General features: G+C 38.8%; 1 protein-coding gene across 1 annotated transcript in view; it reads left to right on the plus strand.

Moving 5' to 3' along the window:
• Positions 1-24,494, plus strand: part of LOC124554918 (protein unc-79 homolog) — an 859,177-nt gene that overhangs the window by 190,376 nt on the left and 644,307 nt on the right. Inside the window, exon 11 of the mRNA XM_047128608.1 lies at positions 10,231-10,407. Coding sequence (XP_046984564.1) covers positions 10,231-10,407 — 177 coding nt within the window. The remainder of the gene's footprint in view (positions 1-10,230; positions 10,408-24,494) is intronic.

The following is a 24,494-nucleotide window of genomic DNA, read 5'->3' on the forward strand; positions in this document are numbered from 1 at the left end:
ATTTGTCTGCACCAGTTTGTACCAGTCTGCATTAGTCTGTACCAGTCTATAGTCAAGTTTCAGTCTGCACCTAATAGGATTACCATATTCCTGTATATAGCCATGAAGATAAATGTATAGACACTTTTATCAAGTATCAGAGATATGTGTGAGAATAAGATTAACGTACCAATACCAAAGGAACTTCAGATTGGCAATTGTAAATAGCATCCAGAACAAAGTTAAGTAATTTTTATGCTTGTTATTATTTTAATAAATGTGTGTGAAAATTAATCAAGTTATGTTTAAAGTTGCTTACCGTCAATCTGCTACTCTAAGTGTGCAAGTGACATTTCTATTGTCTGACCTAATGGCAGAAGATAAACACACCACGATCAGACCACAAGACATATTGCTGACACTCGCCTACTTTTTTAGAGCGACAAGTCAAATAATCTGATGGTGTGTGTACTGAAGGTCTTACAGTACGCACACCACACACTGTATGCAGTCTCCAGTTATAAGGGTAATAGGAAGTTCTCCTACTCCACTACCACCACTGACTTCTTGATTAGAAATACTAGCAAATGGCAAAATTCACTCAAAAGAAGAAGCATAGTTGGCTTTTACAGTTCTCATTGTTGGGAGTACCCCTAAAACAGCTTCTCAGAAACTACGCTGAAGAGTAGTTTTGCAGATCTTCAGACAGTTTTTAGAATGATATCTGCAGAGGGGCCAAAACTGTCTGAAACAGCTGGGCAGCTGATAATGCCTGATGCATTGCTTAAGTCCACATAGTCCTCCCTCAGCTCACCTGATGTAGCATGAGCTCTGGCTCATGCTCAATACGACAGTGGAGTGACGATATCTCCACACTAGTGGCAACCAAATTCATTTTATACCTTTAATTACTCAACTATATTATTCACTTTTAATAGTGTTTTCAGATAATACACACTAGGGTAAATGACACTTCTTGTATTTGTAAGTTCAATCACCAAATGTGAAAAGCTGTATTTGTCACAGAAAATGTAATTTCAACAGAGAGCCTCTGGTACCGTGTGCTGCGGAATTTGAATCCCCGCCAGACATCAAGGACGTTGAAGACCCCTAGAGGTCTCTGCACCATCACGCTGTAAGCTGTAACGGCGCACACCTCCTGGTCCACTTTTAGTGTGAGGGCACCAGAGTGGAACACATGGTTCCAGTGGCCAATAGCACCACCCCCGATAGACTACTTAAGCCCCTGCTTCTTGCTCAGCCAGCCAATCTAATCTCGCATACATCTGTGGACACACCGCCTCACATTATACAGCTTACTTACTTTCGTGTTCTGTGTGTGAGTGGATGTGTTTGTTAGGTTTCTGTGACTCTGTTGTTCAATCTTGTTGTTGTTCGTTCTGTCCTTCGTTGGTCGTGTCCGTCCTCTCCCATTGTGTTGTTGTTCGCGGGCCTCTCCGCAGGTCCCGCCACGCTTTCTGTCATTTCAACCCCACGACCATCCCAGTTGCTGTTACAACAGAGCCAATATTAAATCATGATGAACCCAATGGTCGTCTTGCATCCAGTTACCTTGCCATTTCAATACTCAACACACTGTCCACTGAACAGCTGTGATCTAGTGCCACTGTTGTTGTACTAATTAATCTTGATGAACAAGCTGATATGAGCATACAATTTGGGAAAAAATTAAGTGATTTCCAGTTTTCATACTATGTTGGGAGGCCTGGAATAAAAATATATTCGCTTGCCATCAGTATACACAATTTTTTTCCACCAGTACTTGTGTGCTTCTGCAACTTTGTGTGAAAGAATGAACAGTATTAAACAGCCAGATTGGGCATACAGACAAATGAAGTACAACAATTTTTTATTTAACTAAGATCCTCCAAATTAGAGTAGAATTTGCAGATCCCAAAATTTTTGCCATGCTCATTTGCCTAACTGGCTCACCAATCTGCATTCATTGTTTCACATACACTTGTAGAAGCCCATGACTGTTGGTGAACATAGTAAAATAGGCTGACTCAGAATATTTCTTTGACTGCAGCTCTCTCAATTCAATGAGATCTTCTTGGTTTACAAGCCATGTCATTCGAATGATGCAGCTTGTAAACTGAGAAGGTTTTATTGAAGCATTGCAGACAAAAGACTCCAAGAACACAGCTCTCTCAGTTCCCTGATTTTGTCCCTGCTACACTCTTTTATATATTGATCATAGTGTCATTGGCTCCACCCAGGTGACATTCTTCATCCACCTCTGGTAGGTTTCATGGGATGACTCTGTCATTGGAGATTCTTAGGATCTCTGACAATCACTGATATCAATATTGGCCTTAAACAGAGATACCAAATGCCTCCCCACCTGTAATTAGTGTGTAGAGCCAAAAATGGCCAGGTTTGAATATGGACTGATGTGATAGAGGGAATATTGGTGCCAGTAACTTAGTGATTGTGTCCACAAGCACCCTGTGTGAGCCTCATTTTACTTCTACTTAATATATGAGCATGATACTTTATACTGGGAGCAAATAAACTGTATTTAACAAACTGAAAATGCAAGGTGTTTCCCTGGAGCCTTTCAAAAAGTTTCAGCAATTTTTTTAGGTCTTACTCACATGTAGTCCTCTTTACTATGATGCCATATAGATACATTTGCACATTACATTATTCCATGAAATAACAGCTCCAGATATTTCTGAAATATTGCTGAGAAGATACCATTTCAGATTGGTAACCTCTTGTATTGACATATACTGAGCAGTGTATTAAGAACTAACAACTATTGCAATTCCACATCCAGATGCTGTTGTAGGTCTCTTAAATCTCTTTTAGAAAAACAGCGACTTCCAGTGAGCTTAGTTAGTAAGTACTCTCCACAAAGAATTGGATATGAATCTATGTTAGAGATGCATCTATCATGGACTTGATATTTCCACCATTTGGTTTTTTAATAAAAACCATGAGTGTCATCCACTGGCTTGCAATGACCCTCTTATCATGAAGCCTATCTAATTCTGTCTTCGTAGCACCCCCCTTGGTGAAAGGCATTGATTGAGCTCTACAAAACTTAGGAACTGCAGACAGTTTTATAGATATGTGAACAAAAATTCTGTGCTCAACCTAATGATGCTTCAAACATTTGTTTACAATTAGTGCATAATGACTGTAGATTTTGAAATGGAATTGCTTCTGACATTAGGTATACAAAGCACACAATTTTGAATTCAGCCAAGGTGAAAATGTCTAGTCCAAAAATGTTAGTAGCTTTAGACATATCTACTACTAAAAACTTCAGTACACACACTACATTTTTGTACATAGCTGTTGCTGCTATCTGATATCACAGAGAAATATCCTGTTTGCAGCTGAACACTACTTGCCTATGGGTCTCTGCATTTATGGTGACTCAGGCTACCTGTATGTGTGTCTATTGAGCAGTGACAACACAGCTCCCATATTCACTTGAAATAAAACCAACTGAATGTTTATGGTGAGTGTAAGCATCAGCCTATTAAGATTTTCTTGGACTGCTTTCTCCGCTGATGAAATGGCATTGTGATGACGAGCATCAACATGATGTTTTCTGACACACAAAATGCAAGTGTCAATCCTTGTTGCAGTAAACACCCACTGCATCTCTGTGGGAGCAGTGACTTTTTTGTGGGCCCTGTCACATTTTAAATATGACTATAGGACTGTCCCTTTATGGATATTTTCATGCAATGCCATGGTGTGGGAGATGCTGTGACCAAGGGTATGCAACTGATTCTTGCTCAGTGATGGGAGAGATGAATCAGTAACTACAGTCTTACATCTGTCACAATATGGAAGATGATGGCAACAGAATGTCATTAGATGAGTGATTGATGAAGTGAGGTACTTCACTTATTTCTAACTCATTACCTAATGTATGCTGGGTTGTGACAACTCTCTCAAATTATTTAGGAAATTTGAGCATGTCAGCAAAGCTTGGGTCTCAAGTACCCAGTGCTCTAGATGTCACTTCTTTGTCATGAGCTAACCACATAACTGTATCATTAATTAGCAATTCAACATAGAAAATGCTGCACTGTTTACACACAAAGTTATGGCAATGCACTAAACCTTGCAGCATGCAACCCAAGCTGTTTATAACATTGGTTAAACTTCAACCTAGATGCCACAATGTGTGTTTGATGACCATAATATTTGGCCAGCTGTTCACAAGGTTCTTGGAATATTAATGAACTGGGTTTGAGAGCAGTCACATATTTGAGACAACTGCATATAGGCAACTAATCAAAGACAAAATCAATGAACTTTACTGTTTAGTATGAGGAGTTTTACTTGCAATACAATGGAATACAGAATATAGTAAATACAACTCCCAGCTCCAGTTAGCTTCATCAAAACAAATGACTGGAGATATTGCTGTAACCAAAACCACTTACTTTTGCAGACACAACAGCCACTCTGAATCAGCATGCAACTCCAGCAGTTGTTGGAGCTGCTGGTGATGCTGCTCCTGCTGTTGCCGGGGCTATTGTCACATTTGTTGTTGCTGATGTTGTTGTTGACATTGTTGATGCAGCAAAAGTTGCTGCTGTCAAAGCTCAAGACCTTTGGATGCATGAGTGCAAATGACTGGGAATGAAAATCCTTGTCCCCACTTTTCTATCCATCATTAAGGATGAAATATGTACATCATGCTCAGATTTACTCTTTGGTGACTGAGAACCACACCCTTGTAGAACAGAACAATGAAGTTCGGCAATTGTAGAGTGTGAGAGGAAACACATATTGAAGCTTTTGACAAAGCAGAGATCATTGTTAATATATCTTAACATAACCAGAGAAAGATAGTCAAAACAACCCAACTCAATAACCTAAGCAAAACCTGTATGTATGTTGTGTACAAGACAGTTTTTTTTTTTTTTTTTTTTTTGCAGCCATGGTAACTGTCACTGAAAATTATTGGGATCTCTGACAGGATGCTGCACTCAGAATTATCCTTGGGCAGGGATACCAAACCTATCCCCTCTGGAATGAAAATGTAACTTCAGTAGGATGACAAATCTGAGAAGACTGTGTTTCCAAAAATATCTTGTGAAACATTATCTTTATCATTGTTACCTCATGAAATGGTACTAAAATCTTTGACTTGGATGCCTTCATGATTTTCATTCCTCAAACACATAATTCTGTAAACTTAGTATCATCCACTATTAAAAGTATGCCTCACTATTCATCTCTAGGTCTGCTTATGCAGCTCACCTTAAAACCCACATCACATTGAGGCTGTCTAAATTTTTCTAGACAAAACCCTTGCGCTTTACTGTCCATGATTATCTGAAACAGGAACTCTTAGATTACACTGTATGGGGGTTATAGAGCTTATCACAGCCAGCAGCTTGGCTGTGCCAATTATTACAGTGGAAAAATCAAATGGATATTCTATCAGTGCATAATCCTACCCAATCACTCATCCAGATGAACTTCAACAGTGGGGAAACAATTCTCCTAAGTAGACTTAGCAGACAGGTACCAGGATGTGATAATTAAACTAACAGTGTCGCGAGTGGTGCAGTACAGGCTGTGTCCATTGCAAGTAGCTGAAACATCATAGGTAAGTTCATTAATCAGGGTGGTTACAGAATACACTGAAAAAAATAGTAGTTCCACTTTCTGCAACCAGATGAAAATATGCCGCTGTAAGCAGTCAGAATGTGAAATGTTTCCTGTTTTGACACCAGTATGCTGTTAATCACTTGAAGATGCGTGTTTATTTCATTTGTGAATTGATCGTTGGTGTAAAGGATTAAGAAGGTTAAGTTTTTTGTGCAAAGCACAATGGCTGTTGAGAAGAAACTGGTGCACTGCTGGTAACAGCAGCCCAGAATTGTGGGAATATCACTGATAGAAATGGCTACAAAGAGGCCCAATGTGAATAAATGCGCTAAAGAATATGATGAAGAAATTTGAAGAAACGGGCGAATTAGGTGGTGCAGCTTGGAGAGGGAGAGGGCCCATTCCCATTGCAGTTGCCGATGAAGTTACTTTAGCTGTAGTGGATCGTGCAGCATTTGCCTCAAATTCTGCTGCCAGTGCTCAGCCCATGTCATGAGAATTTCTTCCCCCTGGTCAACAATTCAAAAGATTTTGAGGCATATTTTACTCTGGTATCCCTACAAGATTCAGAATGTGCACCATATGAAGCCCCAATAAAAGCTACAACACTCTGATATTGCCCTTCATTTTTTTTGGTGCACATGAAAATTGATAATGTGTGGTTTGGGAACATTCTTTGGATGGACAAGGCACATTTTACTCTGCATAGTGATGTGAAGGCACAGAACTGTTACATATGGAGTTCTACCCCACCATGAGTTGTGCAGGAAAATCCATTGCACCCATCTTATGTGGCTGTGTGGTGTGGTTTCACAAGATCCTTCATTCTTAGCCCATTTTTCTTTGAGGTGATGACAGCGAGTTGGTAAGTCAGGAGACCATATTGAACTCATGTTGTAACTTGTGACCGTGTACTAATAAATGTACCAGAACCACTGCTGTCAAGTGTTTGATCATTCCTTCCCTTTTCTTGCACCCACCCTCCTTCTGACTGCTTACAGTGCCATATTTTCATCTGGGGGCAGAAAGTGGATCTATAATTTTTTTCAACATACTTCGCAAGCACACCAATTAATGAATGTACCTATGAGGTTTCAGCACCTGCGATGTATACAGCCTGCACTGCAGCACTCAGAGCACTGTCAGTTTAATTATAATTACCTGGTACATTGAGCTCCTGGTAGACACATTTTTGCGGTACATCACTTTAATAAACACATTATTTGGCCACTATGGATACAAGCTGCTACCTGTTGGGTTTAGATGTTTGTCCCCAATTTTTCAATGCTCTTTGGAGCAACTGTGCCAGGAAAGTTAAAATAGTTTAAATTGCCTGGACAATATCATTGAGACTGGGAAACCTCAATAGGAGCATCTAAAGAACATACAAATGATTTCACAAGAAATAGGTTTGAAACAAAAATAAATGCAGCATTTTGCACCCCTAAAACAGTCAATTTAATTCACCTACTAAATCAATTATGACATAAATATGTTACATTCAGAAGATCTAAAGAATAGAACCCCACTTTTCAGGTACTGAAGCAAAGCTTTCAAACATCACTGTATCTAGCTATGATGCATCCTAAGACAGATGCCATGAACACACATAGGAATCTTTGTACTAATTTGATAAATATCTTGGTTCTATGTAGATAATTTTTGCATAATGCCACAAACCATCGCAGGGGCTACAAATTGTGACCCTATGTGTACAGAAAAACATTAGTGACAGAATTGTGCCCACCAGGGCCCTGCATTGTGGACCTTTTTCACTCAGAAGTACCTCACTAATAAGTAGCCCAACAGGCTGACAACAGGTTATCACTACACGCTCCTCAAGACCACATATACAGGGCATTTCACAAAAGGGTCTTTGGATGATAACCAGGATACGTAATATTACCTATTGGCATGTCATTACTTGGGGTTTTCAGCTGGTTTAGAAAATTTAATGCTCACATTGCAGCCATGCCCTTAGAACTCTTAAATTTCTCAATTCAGTCTTCACCCCTTCACCTTCGTGGCACACTACATTGATTCTGATTATGCAGAATCATTCCTCAAATCATTGTACCTTCTTGTCATGGACACACTGTTTAGTTTTCCATATGTGATCAACATGAGACTATACACTACAGCAGATCTGTGATCAAGGCATTATCCAAGATTTTTGCAATTAATGGACCACTGCAGACACATGTGTCTGGTAACGGACTTCTGTTTATTTGTGAGACCTGATATCATCAGATGAGAGGAACACAGTGACTTATATTATTTATCATAAATTTTGAATCATCTTGATCACAATATTGTGATCATGGCAGTTTAAATTTGTAACAGGTTTCAGTTTGTATCACAACAGTTCAAAAACTTTCCAGGACAAAGTAAAATAATCCACTCAAGATCGACTCAGTTTCATCTTCAAACTAACGATGAGGCAGAATGACTTGTCTGCATTATATAAATTTATATGTCTAAAATAATATCCAACTTCATTTCCTCGTAATCAGAGCTCATGATATTTTTATGTACCGAGTGATCAAAAAGTTAGTATAAATTTGAAAACTGAATAAATCATGGAATAATGTAGATAGAGAGGTACAAACTGACACACATGCTTGGAGTGACATTGGGTTTTATTAGAACCAAAAAAATACAAAAGTTCACAAAATGTCCAACAGATGGCGCTTCATCTGATCAGAATAGCAATAATTAGCATAACAAAGTAAGACAAAGCAAAGATGTTGTTCTTCACAGGAAATGCTCAATATGTCCGCCACCATTCCTCAACAATAGCTGTAGTCGAGGAATAATGTTGTGAACAGCACTGTAAAGCATGTCCGGAGTTATGGTGAGGCATTGGTGTCGGTTGTTGTCTTTCAGCATCCCTAGAGATGTCAGTGGATCACGATACACTTGCGACTTCAGGAAACCCCAAAGCCAATAATTGCACAGACTGAGGTCTGGGGACCTGGGAGGCCATGCATGACGAAAGTGGCGGCTGAGCACACGATCATCACCAAACGACGCCATCTGTTGGACATTTTGTGAACTTTGTTTTTGTTTGGTTCTAATAAAACCCCATGTCATTCCAAGCATGTGTGTCAATTTTTACCTCTCTATCTACATTATTCCGTAGTTTATTATGTTTTCAAATTTATACTGACTTTTTGATTACCTGGTACATACATTTGTGCATTAGCCAGTGACAGAAGCCAAGCAGAGATCCTTCATAGCTGGTATCCTTTACGCTGCTATTCCTGCTACCTATGTCACCATCATGCTGGTACCTACATTGCCTATTACCCTTTCACCTGGCTCAGCAGAATGGTATAGAATCTTTGGGAAGTGTCTAGGGTCATCTGCAGTCACAGTAAATGCCTTAGAAGACAGCCTCGTGCATACAGGGCTCAGCAGTGTGGACTGTTTGCAATGCCCCACTGTGGTTATATCAACCACCAATTCCTCCGTCTCACATCAAGAACATATGAAAGTTGTCTGTACCTTCTTAGCCATCATGAAAATTGTACCACTGACATATGTCAGTACCAGGCTGCCCTGCACCATTACCAACCAGAGGCATACTCTACTTGCACACCACTCATACTAGAATCGACCAACACATTTTCAGGTGTTACCTCATTCATTGCTACTCATTCACATGGCACATGAGACATGGACAATCAGCAGATCCCCTAAGACAATATCATCAATTTGGCCATCGACCTCCCACATTAAGTTAATAGCAATACTGAGATACCATTAGCCCTTACCAATGAAACAAATATCAAGAGAATATTGTCAGTGCGCAACAAAGGTCTACACCAGCTGAACGATAATGGGGCTCCATCATCCCTCCATCACCCACTGAACCAAAGGTATGGGTGCTAATGGCCATACACACCAATGTCACGTGGGCAGAATGCTGTATCACCGGATACTGAATTGGATGTTGAGCCTATGAAAACTGCTCAACTTCAAATGTCATGGGCACACCACTTAGTTGATGCCAATGGTATTGTTTCTGATGACTCATACAGTTTCATGGTATGACTAAAATGGAGATAGTGCAAATCAATTCTTTGCTGGGCAGTATTGCCAGAACATTATGCACACTGCGGGTCTAAATATTCCTCTTTCAGTGACTGGTATTTCCTGCTGGGCTTTGCCTCTGGGTATTATTCAGTGTTATTTTGTCAAGAGTAATCTGTAGTCACATGTGCACCACTGTAACTGTCACAAGGAACTGTAGGTTATGGAAAGAGTGACTTGCTGTGGCTGTGTTTGTTCTCCATTTACACTTTTATGCCTATGTCTGTGCTATAACTAAGTGATTGTGTATTTATAATAAATCGTTGGTTCTTCAAACATGATACTGTTTATTTTTATTTTTTATATTATAAAAAAATTCATAGGGACAGAGCAACTACAGCACCATACTGATTCCATTCTAGTGCTATGAATTTACATGAGGCATATATTATATACTGCTAAGTTATATACTGATGATCTTAATTTTGAGCACCTATATCCAGCAAGAATATTTTGTTTTCATTTAAAGTAAAATTAAGTTACTCCATTTTAGCTTTACAGTATATAGTTATTTACCTTTTTTTGTCATTTACATGTATTTTACAGGGACACGCTTGTGTCACGTACAGCTCATCTGAAGGATGGTTTAAATAGGTTATTCTGTCTTGTACCATATGAAGTTATTACCATAGAAATTTGGGATTATATTATGCCACACTGGATGGAAGCTATGGTAAATGATGTCCCAGGAAAAGAACTACCAGAATTAAAAATGCTGCTAAGGTAACTTTTTTAACATTTTATTACACATACCATGCTAGAGAGACAAACATCATAGTAAGTTGGGTATTTTGGGGATGTACTGCTTGTTAAATATAACTGAAGAAATTTATCATACATTATTTTGAGTAATAAATGACTCCTATGAAAGAGGAATCAAACCAGAAGACTTCACACAATGCAGAACCATTACTATACTTAAGATAAGAAAGGCACCTGACTGCACCAATTATACAAGGTGGTCAGAAACAGTCTGAAAAGCTAGTAATGGTGTTGCAGTGTAGTTGTCCTGAGAAATAATTGTTAAGAAAAGACTTCAATATGTTGTCCTGTTTCCGAGTTAATTAGCATTGAAGTTAGCCACCCAGGCCATTGCATGCACAAATTCAAGTGGCCTGCCAGAGACTGTGTTGCCAAATTTCTTCTTCGTTTGGTTTCCTGAAACTGAACGAAAGAGCAATACAAAAATTGGACATGGGATACTAACAAGTCTCAAACCCAAGCCAACAGCTGAGCTGTCTCGTGCGCTGTCATCTACACTAAGAGAACAACAGACACTAATAAATTGTATCTTCAATTTGCATATTCAATGGCCTGATTGGCTAACTTTGATGCTACGTAACTCAGAAACAGCACAACATATTCAATTTTTTTCTTAACAGTTATTTATCAGCACAACCTACTCTGCAACACCATTAAAAGCTTTTCAGACTGCTTCTGACCACCTTGTCGAACACTGTTGATGTTATTCCATGCCTCCAAAACACTCTGCATCAGCATCTACATCTATTCTCTGCAAACTACCATGAGGTGCATAGCAGAGGGTATGTCCCATTATACCAGTTATTAGGGTATCTTCACATTCCATTCACATATGGAGCATGGGAAGAATGCTGGTTTGAATGCCTCTGTGCATGCAGTAATTATTGTAATATTATCCTCACAATCCTTATGTGAGCAATATGTATTGTTTTTAGTACATTCCTAGTGTCATAAGTAATGCCATTTCTTGAAACTTCATTAATAGAATTTCTAGGGATAGTTTATGTCTGTCTTTAAAAATTGTCCACTTCAAGTTGGGACAAGTTGGGATGGTAGGGGATGGATGCAAATGCAGTGTGCAGCTTTTGTAAATTGATAAAAGGAAAGGTCTGTAAGTACCTGAGAGAAGACCAATTTGGATTTAGAGAAGGCAGAGGAATAAGACAAGCAATTTTGGTCTTGTACATGCTATTGCAGGGAAGGATGGATGTGAATATATGGACTTATTTTACCTTCAATGGCACAGAAAAAACTTTTGACTATGCAAACTGTGAGCAACTCTTTAGATCTATGAAGAAAGTAGGGCTGCACTAGAAGGGTAGAAGAATGATTCAATAAGGTAGAGGAAGATGCCAGAATTAGAAAAATAGTTGGATAATGATATCCCCTATCTTTGTATAAGGAGTGTTGAAAAGAAAGGTTACAGAACATTCTTACAACCAGATCAATTGAAATTTGCAAATCCTATTTTGGGATAATGTAGTGAGACATCTAGTGATGCAAATGTAGTGTCTAGCATAGTTGTGTACATGCATAGGCTCATGGGACAGATGAAATATAGGAACTGTGTGTTCTGTCTGTTTGATGTATCAGTGCACGTGAGGACATCATGGCATTCACATCACAAAATTCAATGACTGAGGAGCAGTGAGGTGTTATCCAGTTTCTGACTGTGGAAGAAGTTAAACCAACCAATATTCATCACCAGATGATGATTGTATACTGGGGAGACTATGCGTCTGACAAGTCAGTGAGAAAGTGGAGTGCCCATCTTCATGAAGGCAAGGAGTGTCCAAGTGATGTCCTGAGACCAAGTCATGCAAGCATGGTAACCACAGCTGAACTCATCAATAAGGTGAATGACTTGGTGAGATGTGATCAGCATGTCACAATGCTAATGCTGACAGTGATAGTGGGGACCAGTGTTGGAACAAAGTGGTCAATTATGTATGACAAAAAGGGTTCACTGAAGATGTGCACACAGTGGGTTCCAAAGAAGCTCAGTAAACCACAAAAGGAACTGCATATGGCACTAGCACTGTAACACCTGTTCTGGTATCGTGAAGACCTGCATTACTGGAGCAGATTGTCACTGGTGATGGGAGCTGTGTCATCACTGTAAGCTAGATACAAAGCAGAACAGCATGTGATGGAAGCATGCATCATCACCTCCCCCTAAAAAATTCAAAGCTGTGCCCTCAGCGGGCAAGGTGATGCTCACCATCTTTTTCAACACCCGATGTCCAATATTCATTGAATTCCTTGAGCATGGAAATACCATTAACAGTGACGTATATTGTGAGACACTCCATAGCCTACAAATGTCCATCAAGAGCAAACAGCCTGGGCTGTTCATGGAGGGAGTCCACAATAATGTGTGTCCACAGATCTCCAAGGCCGCATAAAGTATAATGGGCCGAGTTCAAGTGGGAGCAGCTTAAGCATCACACTCCACAGCCTGGACATGTCACCCTGTGTATTTGGTCTACTATAAAAACATCTTGAAGTGAAGAAATTCGACTCAGGTGACAAACTGAAGGATACAGAAGAAGACTGGCTCCTGTAACAGCCACATGAATTCTGTGAACATGTAATCCTTCATCTGATGAAACAGCGGGATAGCTGCGATCAGAGTTTGGTGATCAATTTTGTACAAAGACTTCAAATATACTCACAGTGTTTTTCATCCCTTTTGTTTTGAACACCTCCTCATACTCATTGAGGAAGCTACTCATATCATGAAGGAAGGGGAATAAAATTCAGTGGTGGAAGGATACATTGTATCAGATTTGCTGATGACATCATAATAGTTTCGGAGTCCAAAAAAGACATGAATGGAATGCTGTACATCCTACCAGATACTCTTAAATTAAGTGAACAAATGGAAAATGAAAGTAATGGTAGTATAAAAAATATGTAAGAAGTTCAAACTAATTGAAAATTGATGAGATCAGAACTAATCAGGTGAAACAACAGTTATCTCGGTAGTGTACTGACAGAGGACAATAGGTCCTTAATGGAACTGGAGAGAAGGACTGCATTGGTGAAATAGGCATTTATGAGTAAGAAAACATTTTAACTAGTATAAACATGAATAAAGACTCACAAAGTCCTTTGCAAAATCAACTGTATGGAGTACACTGCTATATGGGAGTGAAAGTAGAACTCTGAGTAAACTGGAAAGGAACTGACTTGAAGTTGCTGAAATATGGATATGGTGGAAAATGACAACAATTTGCTGAATGGAAAGAAAAACCAACCTAGAAGTCTTAAGGGAAGTCAATGAGGAGAGTAGATTATTCAAGGAGATGGTAAAGAGAAAAATAAAATTTGCTGGACATGTCATACAGTACTTCAGTCAATAACATTCTTGAAAGGAAAGTGTTAGGAAAGAAAGTAGGAGGATGGGCTAGAAAGAAGTATTTGGAAGACATGGACAAGAGGATAGGCTGTGACAATTACATGGCCCTGAAATGAATGGCCAATGACAGAAGAGAATGGCTGCATTGGCAAGGCATTAGCCTTTATAATATGTATGTTCAAAATATTAGGACACAATGAGAAATACTATCAGACAAACTAACAAGTGCATTTGTATCCTCATTTATCAATTATTACAATGGGTTACACATAAACATGTGACCTGGGCAAACCACATTCATCTATGTCACTCTCCTAACTATAGAGTAATTTTCCTAAAATTACTCTATAACCTACATTCAGTTGCTTAAAAGAATGAATCTTGATCTAGTGATTCTGTCATCTGGATCCCGCATGGACACTAGATCTTGAAAGCATTATTCTAGTACTACCTTCATTTTGGAAACTATTGTCAGCATTCTCAAACAAAAGCCATCTCATTTTCACTGCAGACTGTAGATCTGTACTATGGGAACATGCTTCGTGTAAGTGAATACTGGTGACAGCATGCTTTGGACGTGTAAATACTAGTGGTAGCATATTGCACTGCTCCAGTTGAGTGATGCACACACCTTCCTTCAGCAGATGCCATGCGCTCATTTCTGTGTAAGCATTGTGCATGTTCTAGTGCTCTTTGTGGCAAAATTATTTCTTTGCAAATAACTGCATATTGGGAACAAATAAGAATAGTGAATATATTTATGTAATGTTTCTGTTTTGGAATTATTTGCACTATTACCTGTTGTTTTAAGCTCTTTAACTGCTTAAATGTCCTGTAAGATCAAACTCAAAAATTGTATACTTGTTTGTGAGGAAATCACTCACAAGGGAACCTCCCCATTGCACCCCCCTCAGATTTAGTTATAAGCTGGCACAGTGGATAGGCCTTGAAAAACTGAACACAGGTCAATTGAGAAAACAGGGAGAAGTTGTGTGGAACTGTGAAAAAATAAGCAAAATATACAAACTGAGTACTTCATGGCAAGATAGGAAACTTTAAGGACAATGAGACCGCATCAACGCCGTGGTCTCGTGGTAACGTGAGCAGCTGCAGAACGAAAGGTCCTTGGTTCAAATCTTCCATCGACTGAAAACTTTAATTTTTTATTTTCAGTGTATGTGACAAACTCTTATGTTTTCATCACTTTTTTGGGAGTGATTATCACATCCACAAGAAAACCTAAATCGGGCAAGGTAGAAGAATCTTTTTACCCATTCGCCAAGTGTACAAGTTAGGTGGGTCGACAACATATTCCTGTCATATGACGCACATGCCGTCACCAGTGTCGTATAGAATATATCAGATGTGTTTTCCTGTGGAGGAATCGGTTGACCTATGACCTTGCTATCAAATGTTTTCGGTTCCGTTTGGAGAGGCACGTCCTTTCGTCTACTAATCGCACGGTTTTGCGATGCGGTCTCAAAACACAGACCCTAAACTTATTACAGTGAACAGAGACGTCAATGAATGAACGGACAGATAATAACTATGCAAAAATAAAGAAAGTAAAATTTTCACTCGTGGGAAGACTTGAACCAAGGACCTCTCCTTCTGCAGCTGCTCACTCTACCACAGGACCACGGTGCTCCTCAGCTCACATTCTCCTTTATGTTGCCTATGTGACCAAGACTGATGACCAGTTTGTATATTTTGCTTATTTTTTCACAGTTCCACACAACTTCTTCCTGTTTTCTCAATTGATCTGTGTTCAGTTTATCAAGGCCTATCCACTGTGCCAAGTTATAACTAAATCTGAGGGGGGTGCAATGGGGAGGTTCCCTTGTCAGTAATATTGTGTTTTTGAGGAGAAACAGGCAAAGCTATTCCTGTACCCAGGCCTAATGAAACCATAGTATACTATACATAACATTTTACAGTCCATGTCACCCTCTTATAGATGGATATCAATCAATATAATATGAAACAAAGGTGCCTCAAGCATCCTCAACTACAGGTATTTAAGAATGCTGCCAGTCTCCTTACAAACAGATCCTCTATTCTCAGTCCTAATTGTAATTGCTTATACTGAGATTTCTCCTGCTGCCATAGTCATATGATATCTAACAGAATTTCAGAAGAGAATGAAAGTGTAAAAAGCTTATATTTCTATGAATAAATAGTATTTATTACTATATTTCATTTCTAGCAAGTTGGGAGTATTTGGAGTTCTTTCCAATTTGTTTAGAAATAGAGACTTAACAGTTGGACAAACATTTGTATTTATTAACTATTTGTTGAATGAAAAATTTATTATTAATATGTCAATAATGTCTTTGAAATATGGTACTTATCATGACAACCAAAAGTGCAACCACATCATTATTCATGATTCTATATCAAGGTTCTACAATGTATAATGATATTACAGTTTCAAACTGAAAAAAATGCTATACCATTTGTAGAGTAAGTGGAACTTAGTTTCATGAATTTTCTGCAAAAACCTAATGTTCATAATTTTGTCTCCATTAAAGGTGGAAAAAACACTATGAATTGCTAAGCCCACATACAGGAGACCCTAATATGCCGCTCAACCCTAGTGTTGAATTGATGTCATAGATTCAAAGTGAGTGAAATAAGAAACACTCAAGATAAAATCTGTAGCCCTCATGGACCTAGTAAGTGATTTTAGGTGCTGTTTTTGATAGGTCATACAGAAAGAGCAAAGGTTGGTTTTTAATCATTGAATATCAATCATTTAATTGAAATCCACATAGTAAAAATTTTATCCTGAAACCTAAATGACATTCATTTGGTTTCCAATACATAACCACTACAGCAGGCCCAGTTTAATGGCACCCCATAGCTACACTATTTATAAACACTTGTAATAAACATTCCAATGCAACATAACATAACAAATAACAACTGTAATCTGCCATGGGCTTTAGAGCTTGGACATGCTGAAGTTAGTATGGATACAGTAATTGTTCATGAAGTACTGGCAAGAAAGAGGGTGACTCAAATTTTTCACTGCTGCTAATCATAAATTACTGATTCCAGGATTTTTTCAGTAAATGTGGCACATGTGACTCAATTTCAAGCATGAAAATTGAGAAAGGTGTTGCACTGTTCACATATTGGTGTACTAAGGAATCTGTCATCCTAAGACATGGTAAAAGAAGGCTGAATAGTTTATCAGATGGTATACTGCACATCAATATTTTACAGGATAGAAGGCATGAACTTACAAACTACTTTAATATGCTAATCCATAGCAGAAAATCATATCCACCATATCAGTGAAGTAGTTGACTTCCACTGGAAACAAGTGATATAAAAGGGAAAAGAAGATGTATTGAACTATTTTTATGTAAAGAGAGAACAGTAACAGTAAACATAAACGTAAAGTCATTTACGTAAATAGATCAGACACAGTGATACATACCCACAGTTTTGGGTAATTTTACTGTGCAGTAACACACACTAATATGACTGATATTACAATACCACACTAGTGACTGCAGACTACCTAATGATCACAAGGGAAGAATGTTGTGTCTATACAAGACAGCCTAGACACAATGAGAGGAAGCCGAAAGGCACGCGCTAAGCTAAAGCAGGATGGCGTGAGGTCTGAAACAGGATACGCAATGAATGCTATAAAGAAAAGTACGTAGCTTCTGGAATACTTAACTTTAATCCATCCTTTTGGTACATCTGGAGCTTGTGGCGATACAAGTGAGACTCTTTAGATACATGCAATGTTACTAATGGCGCCTTGCTAGGTCGTAGCCATTGACTTAGCTGAAGGCTATTCTAACTATTGGCTCGGCTAATGAGCAATGCTTCGTCCGTGTAGTCGCTAGCAAAGTCGTCCGTACAACTGGGGTGAGTGCTAGTCCATATCTCGAGACCTGCCTTGTGGTGGCGCTCGGTCTGCGATCACACAGTGGCGACACGCGGGTCCGACATGTACTAATGGACCACGGCCGATTTAAAGCTACCACCTAGCAAGTGTGGTGTCTGGCGGTGACACCACAAAGAAGACACCCAATCACTGTAACATGTATCTAGATGTAATGCACACTGCTCTAGTATGATGCACCCAACAAGCATTTTCAAGAAATCAGCAGGTCAGAGTCTTATGAGCCTGCTGAGTATCATATGAGAACACCAGATGTCAAGCAGCAGCATTACTATAACTGGCTAATGCATTAGACTAAACATCTTCATGTACTATATTTGAATATCATCACTATCTTTTTCCAAATTTCTAATCTTCTACCAAACTCTTGTATCAATACAATGAATCACATTTCTTCAGAAAGAAACAATAATAATAATTATAGTGACTCTGGAACATTTGTCATGGAGTGTAATAAGGAACCAAGGTGATATGAACATTTAATTATCAATACATTCATGCACACATTACAAATATGGTGCATGTCTATAGCTAAATTTACATCTGCATCCTGTTCCATTCAGGTATGTCATGCAGGAAAAATGATTGTATGAATGCCTCTGTGCATATAGTAACTATTCTAATCTTATCTTCATGATTCCTGTGAGAGTGATAAGTAGGGGGTTGTAGTATATTCCTAGAGTAATAATTTAAAACTGGTTCTCAAGATTTTGTTAATAAACTTTCTCAGGATAGTTTATACCAGCCTTCAAGAGTCTTCCAGTTCAGTCCCTTCAGTATCTCTGTGACACTCTTCCACAGATTAACTGGTCACACAAGTGATTTTTAAGCAATCTCCTTTGGTGGTTGACTGCAAATCTACCAATAAACTGAAGTCTACCACCTGCTTCACCCACAACTGAGCATATGTGATCATTCCATTTCATATCCCTAAAAAATGTTATATCCAGGTATTTGTATGATTTGGCCAATTCCAATAGTGACTCATTGATATTATAGTCATAGGGTACTAAGTTTTTTCATTTTGTGAAGTGCAAAATTTTATATTTCTGAACATTTAAAGCAAATTGGCAATTTCTCACCACTTTGAAATCTTATCAAGATCTGACTGAATATTTATGCAGCTACTTTCAGTTATTACTTCATTATACATAACTGCATCATCTGCAAAAAGCCTGATTTTGCTATTAATATTGTCTGCAAGGTCAGTTACATACAACATGAACAGCAAGGGTCCCAACACACTTCCCTGGGGCACATCCAAAGTTACTTCTACATCTGATAATGACTCTCCATCCAAGATAACATGTTGCGTCCTCCCTATGAAAAGTTTTTCAATCCAATCAAAAATTTCAGTTGGTACCCCAAATGATCATACTTTTGACAATAAGCATAAGTGTTGTACTGAGTTAAATGCTTTTCAGAAATAAAGAAATACAGCATCTACCTGATTGCATTGATCTGAAGCTTTCAGTATGTCATGTGAGAAAAGTGTGGGTTTCACATGATTGATGTTTTCGAAATCCTTGCTGGTTGGCATTGAGGGGGTCATTCTGTTCAAAATACGTCATTATGTTTGAGCTCAGAATATGTTCTAAGACTCTGCAACAAGTCAGTGTGAAATATATTGGACAGTAGTTTTGTGGATCACTTCTACTACCCTTCTCGTAGGCAGGTGTGACCTTTGCCTTTTTGCAATAACTGGGCACAGTTCTTTGTTTGACAGATCTATGATAGATTACAGCTATAAGAGTGGCTAATCAGCACAAATTCAGCACATAATCTCACAGGGACTCCATTGGGTCATGGAGACTTGTTCACTTTTAATGAATGTTCCTCAACACCACTGACAGTAATAGTTATTTCATTTACCTTTTCAGTGCTATGAGGATTAAATTGGAGGAATTATCCTGTGTTTTCCTTTGTAAAGAAACATTTGAAAATGGAGTTAAGCATTTAAGCTTTTGCTTTGCTACCCTCAATTTCATTTCCTGTCTCACTCACTAGGGACTGCACACTAACTTTCATACCACTAACAGCCTTTACATATAACCAGACTTTCTTTGGATTCTGTGAAAAATCACTTGACAAACAGATCAAGACAAGATCATTAAAAGCAGGTATAGCATCATAAGACTACATCCTGATATGCACTTAAATGTACTGATAAACTACTCTTTTTCCCACAACTTCATCCTCATGTTCATTTGACACTTATACTGAACACACCTCCTCCTTTCTGCACCCACCTCTTTCTAACTCTGTCCATCCATCTCATCCTCATATTTCTATCTGTCTATCTCCTCCTCCCAACTTTCTCTGTCTTTTCATCTCCTCCTCCTCCTCTCTTTGTCTATTTTATTGACCCACTCTCCCTGACTATGTCTTCCTTTGACAAGCCAACACTGTTCCCACACAATCAATATACTTGTTGTACTGGGCATCCTATGTGCCAGGGGCTGGAAAAGAAAATGTTTTTGCCTCACACACACACACAGACACACACACACACACACACACACACACACACACACACAGATATATCTATGTGTGTGTGTGTGTGTGTGTGTGTGTGTGTGTGTGTGTGTGTGTGTGTGTGTGTGTTCATTTCATAATGATTTCTTGTTAAACCTTGCATCATATGTACCACTACAATTATCATCATTATTGTACCTTTCTGAAGAAACATGAATTGTTGTATTAACAAGGTGTTTCATCTAATGGTAGAAAAAAAGTGAGTGGAGAGACTTTAACACCATGGGCAGATTTTTTGTCTGCAACATTGACCGGTTGGGCTAATGTCACAAGTTGATGGTTGATGCTCTTGTATGATACTCAACAGGCTCATAAGGCTTTGAATCTCAGTTTCTTTCAAACATTTGAGAACAGCATTGTACTACAGCATCATTTCTTCCATCTCAGTATGTACTACAACTGTGCAAAAATGAGCAAAGTCAGTAACCCTTTAGGTGTACGTGTCTCTTGCGAGATTGATGTGTGCCGATTGTACTGTGATGCAGAAAGTCATCAAAACACACTGTTCAAACTGATGATAAATGAATAATGAGATGACTGTGCTCACTACCTCAACCAAATGTCTTTCAGCTCCTAATATAGACAAGTGTTTGAATCACAAATAGTGTGAATTCCTGGACATATGTTTATTGGAGTTGTTTTTCTTGTTTCAGTGAATATTACAATCCCTTAAAATAACTGCTGTTTTTGTTTCAACACCCGGTATAAAAAATTCTTAAATTAGAGACTGATTTTGAACAATGTATGAAACAATAACCCCCCTCCCATGAACTACGGACCTCGCCATTGGTGGGGAGGCTTGTCTGCCTCAGTGATACAGGTAGCCGTACCATAGGTGCAAACACAATGGAGGGGTATATGTTGAGAGGCCAGACAAACGTTTGGTTCCTGAAGAGAGGCAGCAGCCTTTTCAGTTGTTGCAGCGGTAACAGTCTGGATGATTAACTGATCTGGCCTTGTAACATTAACCAAAATGGCTTTGCTGTGCTGGTACTGTGAACAGCTGAAAGCAAAGGGAAACTACAGCTGTAATTTTTTCTGAGGGCATGCAGCTTTACTGTATGGTTAAATGGTGATGGCATCCTCTTGCGTAAAATATTCTGGAAATAAAATAGTGCCCCATTTGGAACTCCACGTGGGGCTACTCAGGAGGACGTCATTATCAGGAGAAACAAAACTGGTGTTCTACGGATCAGAGTGTCGAATGTCACAACCCTTAATTGGGTAGGTAGGTTAAAAAAATTTAAAAAGGGAAATGGATAGGTTAAAGTTAGATATAGTGGGAATTAGTGAAGTTCAGTGGCTGGAGGAGCAAGGCTTCTGGTCAGGTGAATACAGGGTTATAAATACAAAATCAACGCAGGAGTAGGTTTAATAATGATTAAAAAAATAGGAGCATGGGTAAGCTACTACAAACAGCATAGTGGCTGTGTTATTGTAGCCAAGATAGACATGAAGCCCATGCCTACCACAGTAGTACAAGTTTATATGCAAACTAGCTCTGCAGATGATGAAGAGATTGAAGAAATGTGTGATGAGATGAAAGAAATTATTCATAGAGTGAAGGGAGCAAAAAATTAATAGTGATTGGGGACTGGAATTCAATAGTAGGAAAAGAAAAAGAAGAGAAAGTAGTAGGGACTATGGAATGGGGGTAAGGAATGAAAGAGGAAGCTGCCTGGTAGAATTTTGCATAGAGCATAACTTAATCATAGATAACACTTGGTTCAAGAATCATGAAGGAACGTTGTATACATGGAAAAGGCCCGGAGACAGTGGAACATTCCAGATTGATTATATAATGGTAAGACAGAGATTTAGGAACCCGGTTTTAAATTGTAAGACATTTCCAGGCTCAGATGTGGACTCTGACCACAATCTATTGGTTATGAACTTTAGATTAAAACTGAAGAAACTGCAAAAAGTTGGGAATTAAAGGTGATAGGACCTGGATAAAATGAAAGAAGCAGAGGATGTAGAGAGTTTTAGAGAGAGCATTAGGGAACAATTGACAAGAATGGGAGAAAGAAATACACTAGAAGAAGAATGGGTAGCTTTGAGAGACGAAATAGTGAAGTCAACAGAGGATCAAGTAGGTAAAAAGATGGGGGCTAATAGAAATTCTTGAGATACAGAAGAGATACTGAATTTAGCTGATGAAAGGAGAAAATATAAAAATGCAGTAAAGGAAGCAGGAAAAAAGGAATACAAACATCTCAAAAATGAGATCGATAGGAAGTGCAAAATGGCTAAGCAGGGATGGCTAGAGGACAAATTTAAGGATGTAGAGGCATATATCACTAGCGGTAAGATGGATTCTGCCTACAGGAAAATTAAAGAGACCTTTGGAGAAAAGAGAAATGCTTGCAAGTGTATCTAGAGCTCAGATGGAAAACCAGTTCTAAGCAAAGATTAATAGTCATTGGGGACTGGAATTCAATAGTAGGAAAAGAAGCCACCCAGCTGGAAGCCCGAGAACTCTTTGCCGAGTGTATAGAGGGTCTATACATAGGTGATGTACTGGAGGGCAATATTATGGAAATGGAAGAGGTCATAGATGAAGATGAAATGGGACATATGATACTGTGTGAAGAGTTTGACAGAGCACTGAGAGACCTAAGTCGAAACAAGGCCCCGGGAGTAGACAACATTCCATTAGAATTACTGATAGCCTTGGGAGAGCAAGCACCGACAAAGCTATACCATCTGGCGAGGAAGATGTATGAGACAGCTGAGATACCCTCAGACTGCAAGGAGAATATAATAATTCCAATCCCAAAGAAAGCAGATGTTGACAGATGTGAAAATTACTGAACTACCAGTTTAATACATCCCAACTAAAAATACTAAATGGTTCAAATGGCTCTGAGCACTATGGGACTCAACATCTGTGGTCATAAGTCCCCTAGAACTTAGAACTACTTAAACCTAACTAACCTAAGGACATCACACACATCCATGCCACAGCAGTTGCGCGGTTCCTGATAAAAATACTAACATGGAACTCTTTACAGATGAATGGAAGAACTGATAGAAGCTGACCTCATGGAAGATCAGTTTCAATTCCATAGAAATATTGGAACATGTGAGGCAATACTGACCCTATGACTTATCTTAGAAGATAGATTAAGAAAAGGCAAACCTATGTTTCTAGCATTTGTAGACTTAGAGAAAGCTTCTGACAATGTTGACTGGAATACTCTCTTTCAAATTCTGAAGGTGGCAGGGGTCATATACAGGGAGTGAAAGGCTAGTTACAATTTGTACAGAAACCAAACGGCAGTCATAAGAGTCAAGGGGCATGAAAGGGAAGCAGTGGTTGGGAAGGGAGTGAGACAGAGTTGTAGCCTATCCCCAATGTTATTCAATCTGTATATTGAGCAAGCAGTAAAGGAAAAAAAAGAAAAATTTGGAGTAGGAATTAAAAACCATTGAGAAGAAATAAAAACTCTGAGGTTTGCCGATGACATTTTAATTGTCAGAGAGAGCAAATGACCTGGAAGAGCAGTTGAATGGAATGGACGGTTTTTGAAAGGAGGATGTAAGATGAGCATCAACAAAAGCAAAATGAGGATAATGGCATGTAATCAAATTAAATCAGGTGATGTGAGGGAATTAGATTAAGAAATGAGACACTTAAAGTTGTACATGAGTTTTGCTATCTGGGGAGCAAAATAACTGGTGATGGTCAAAGTAGGGAGTATATAAAATGTAGATTGGCAATGGGAAGGAAAACATTTCTGAAGAAGAGAAATTAGTTAACACCAAGTATAGATTTAAGTGTGAGGAAGTTTTTTCTCAAAGTATTTGTATGGAGTGTAGCCATGTACAGAAGTGAAACATCGATGATAAATAGTTTAGACAAGAAGAGAATAGAAGCTTTCAGATTGTGGTGCTACAGAAGAATGCTGAAGATTATATGGGTGGATCACATAACTAATGAGGAGCTACTGAACAGAATTGGGAAAAAGAGGAATTTGTGGCACAACTTGACTAGAAGAAAGGATCGGTTGATAGGACGTGTTCTGAGGCATCATGGGATCACCAATTTTGTATTGGATGGCAGCAGGGAGGGTAAAAATCATAGAGGGAGACCAAGAAATGAATACACTAAGCAGACTCAGAAGGATGTTGGTTGCACTAGGTACTTGGAGATGAAGAAGCTTGCACAGGATAGAGTAGCACAGAGAGCTGCATCAAACCAGTCTCTGGACTGAAGACCACAAC

Source organism: Schistocerca americana, chromosome X, assembly GCF_021461395.2.
Source record: "Schistocerca americana isolate TAMUIC-IGC-003095 chromosome X, iqSchAmer2.1, whole genome shotgun sequence".
NCBI classification, from domain to species: domain Eukaryota; kingdom Metazoa; phylum Arthropoda; class Insecta; order Orthoptera; family Acrididae; genus Schistocerca; species Schistocerca americana.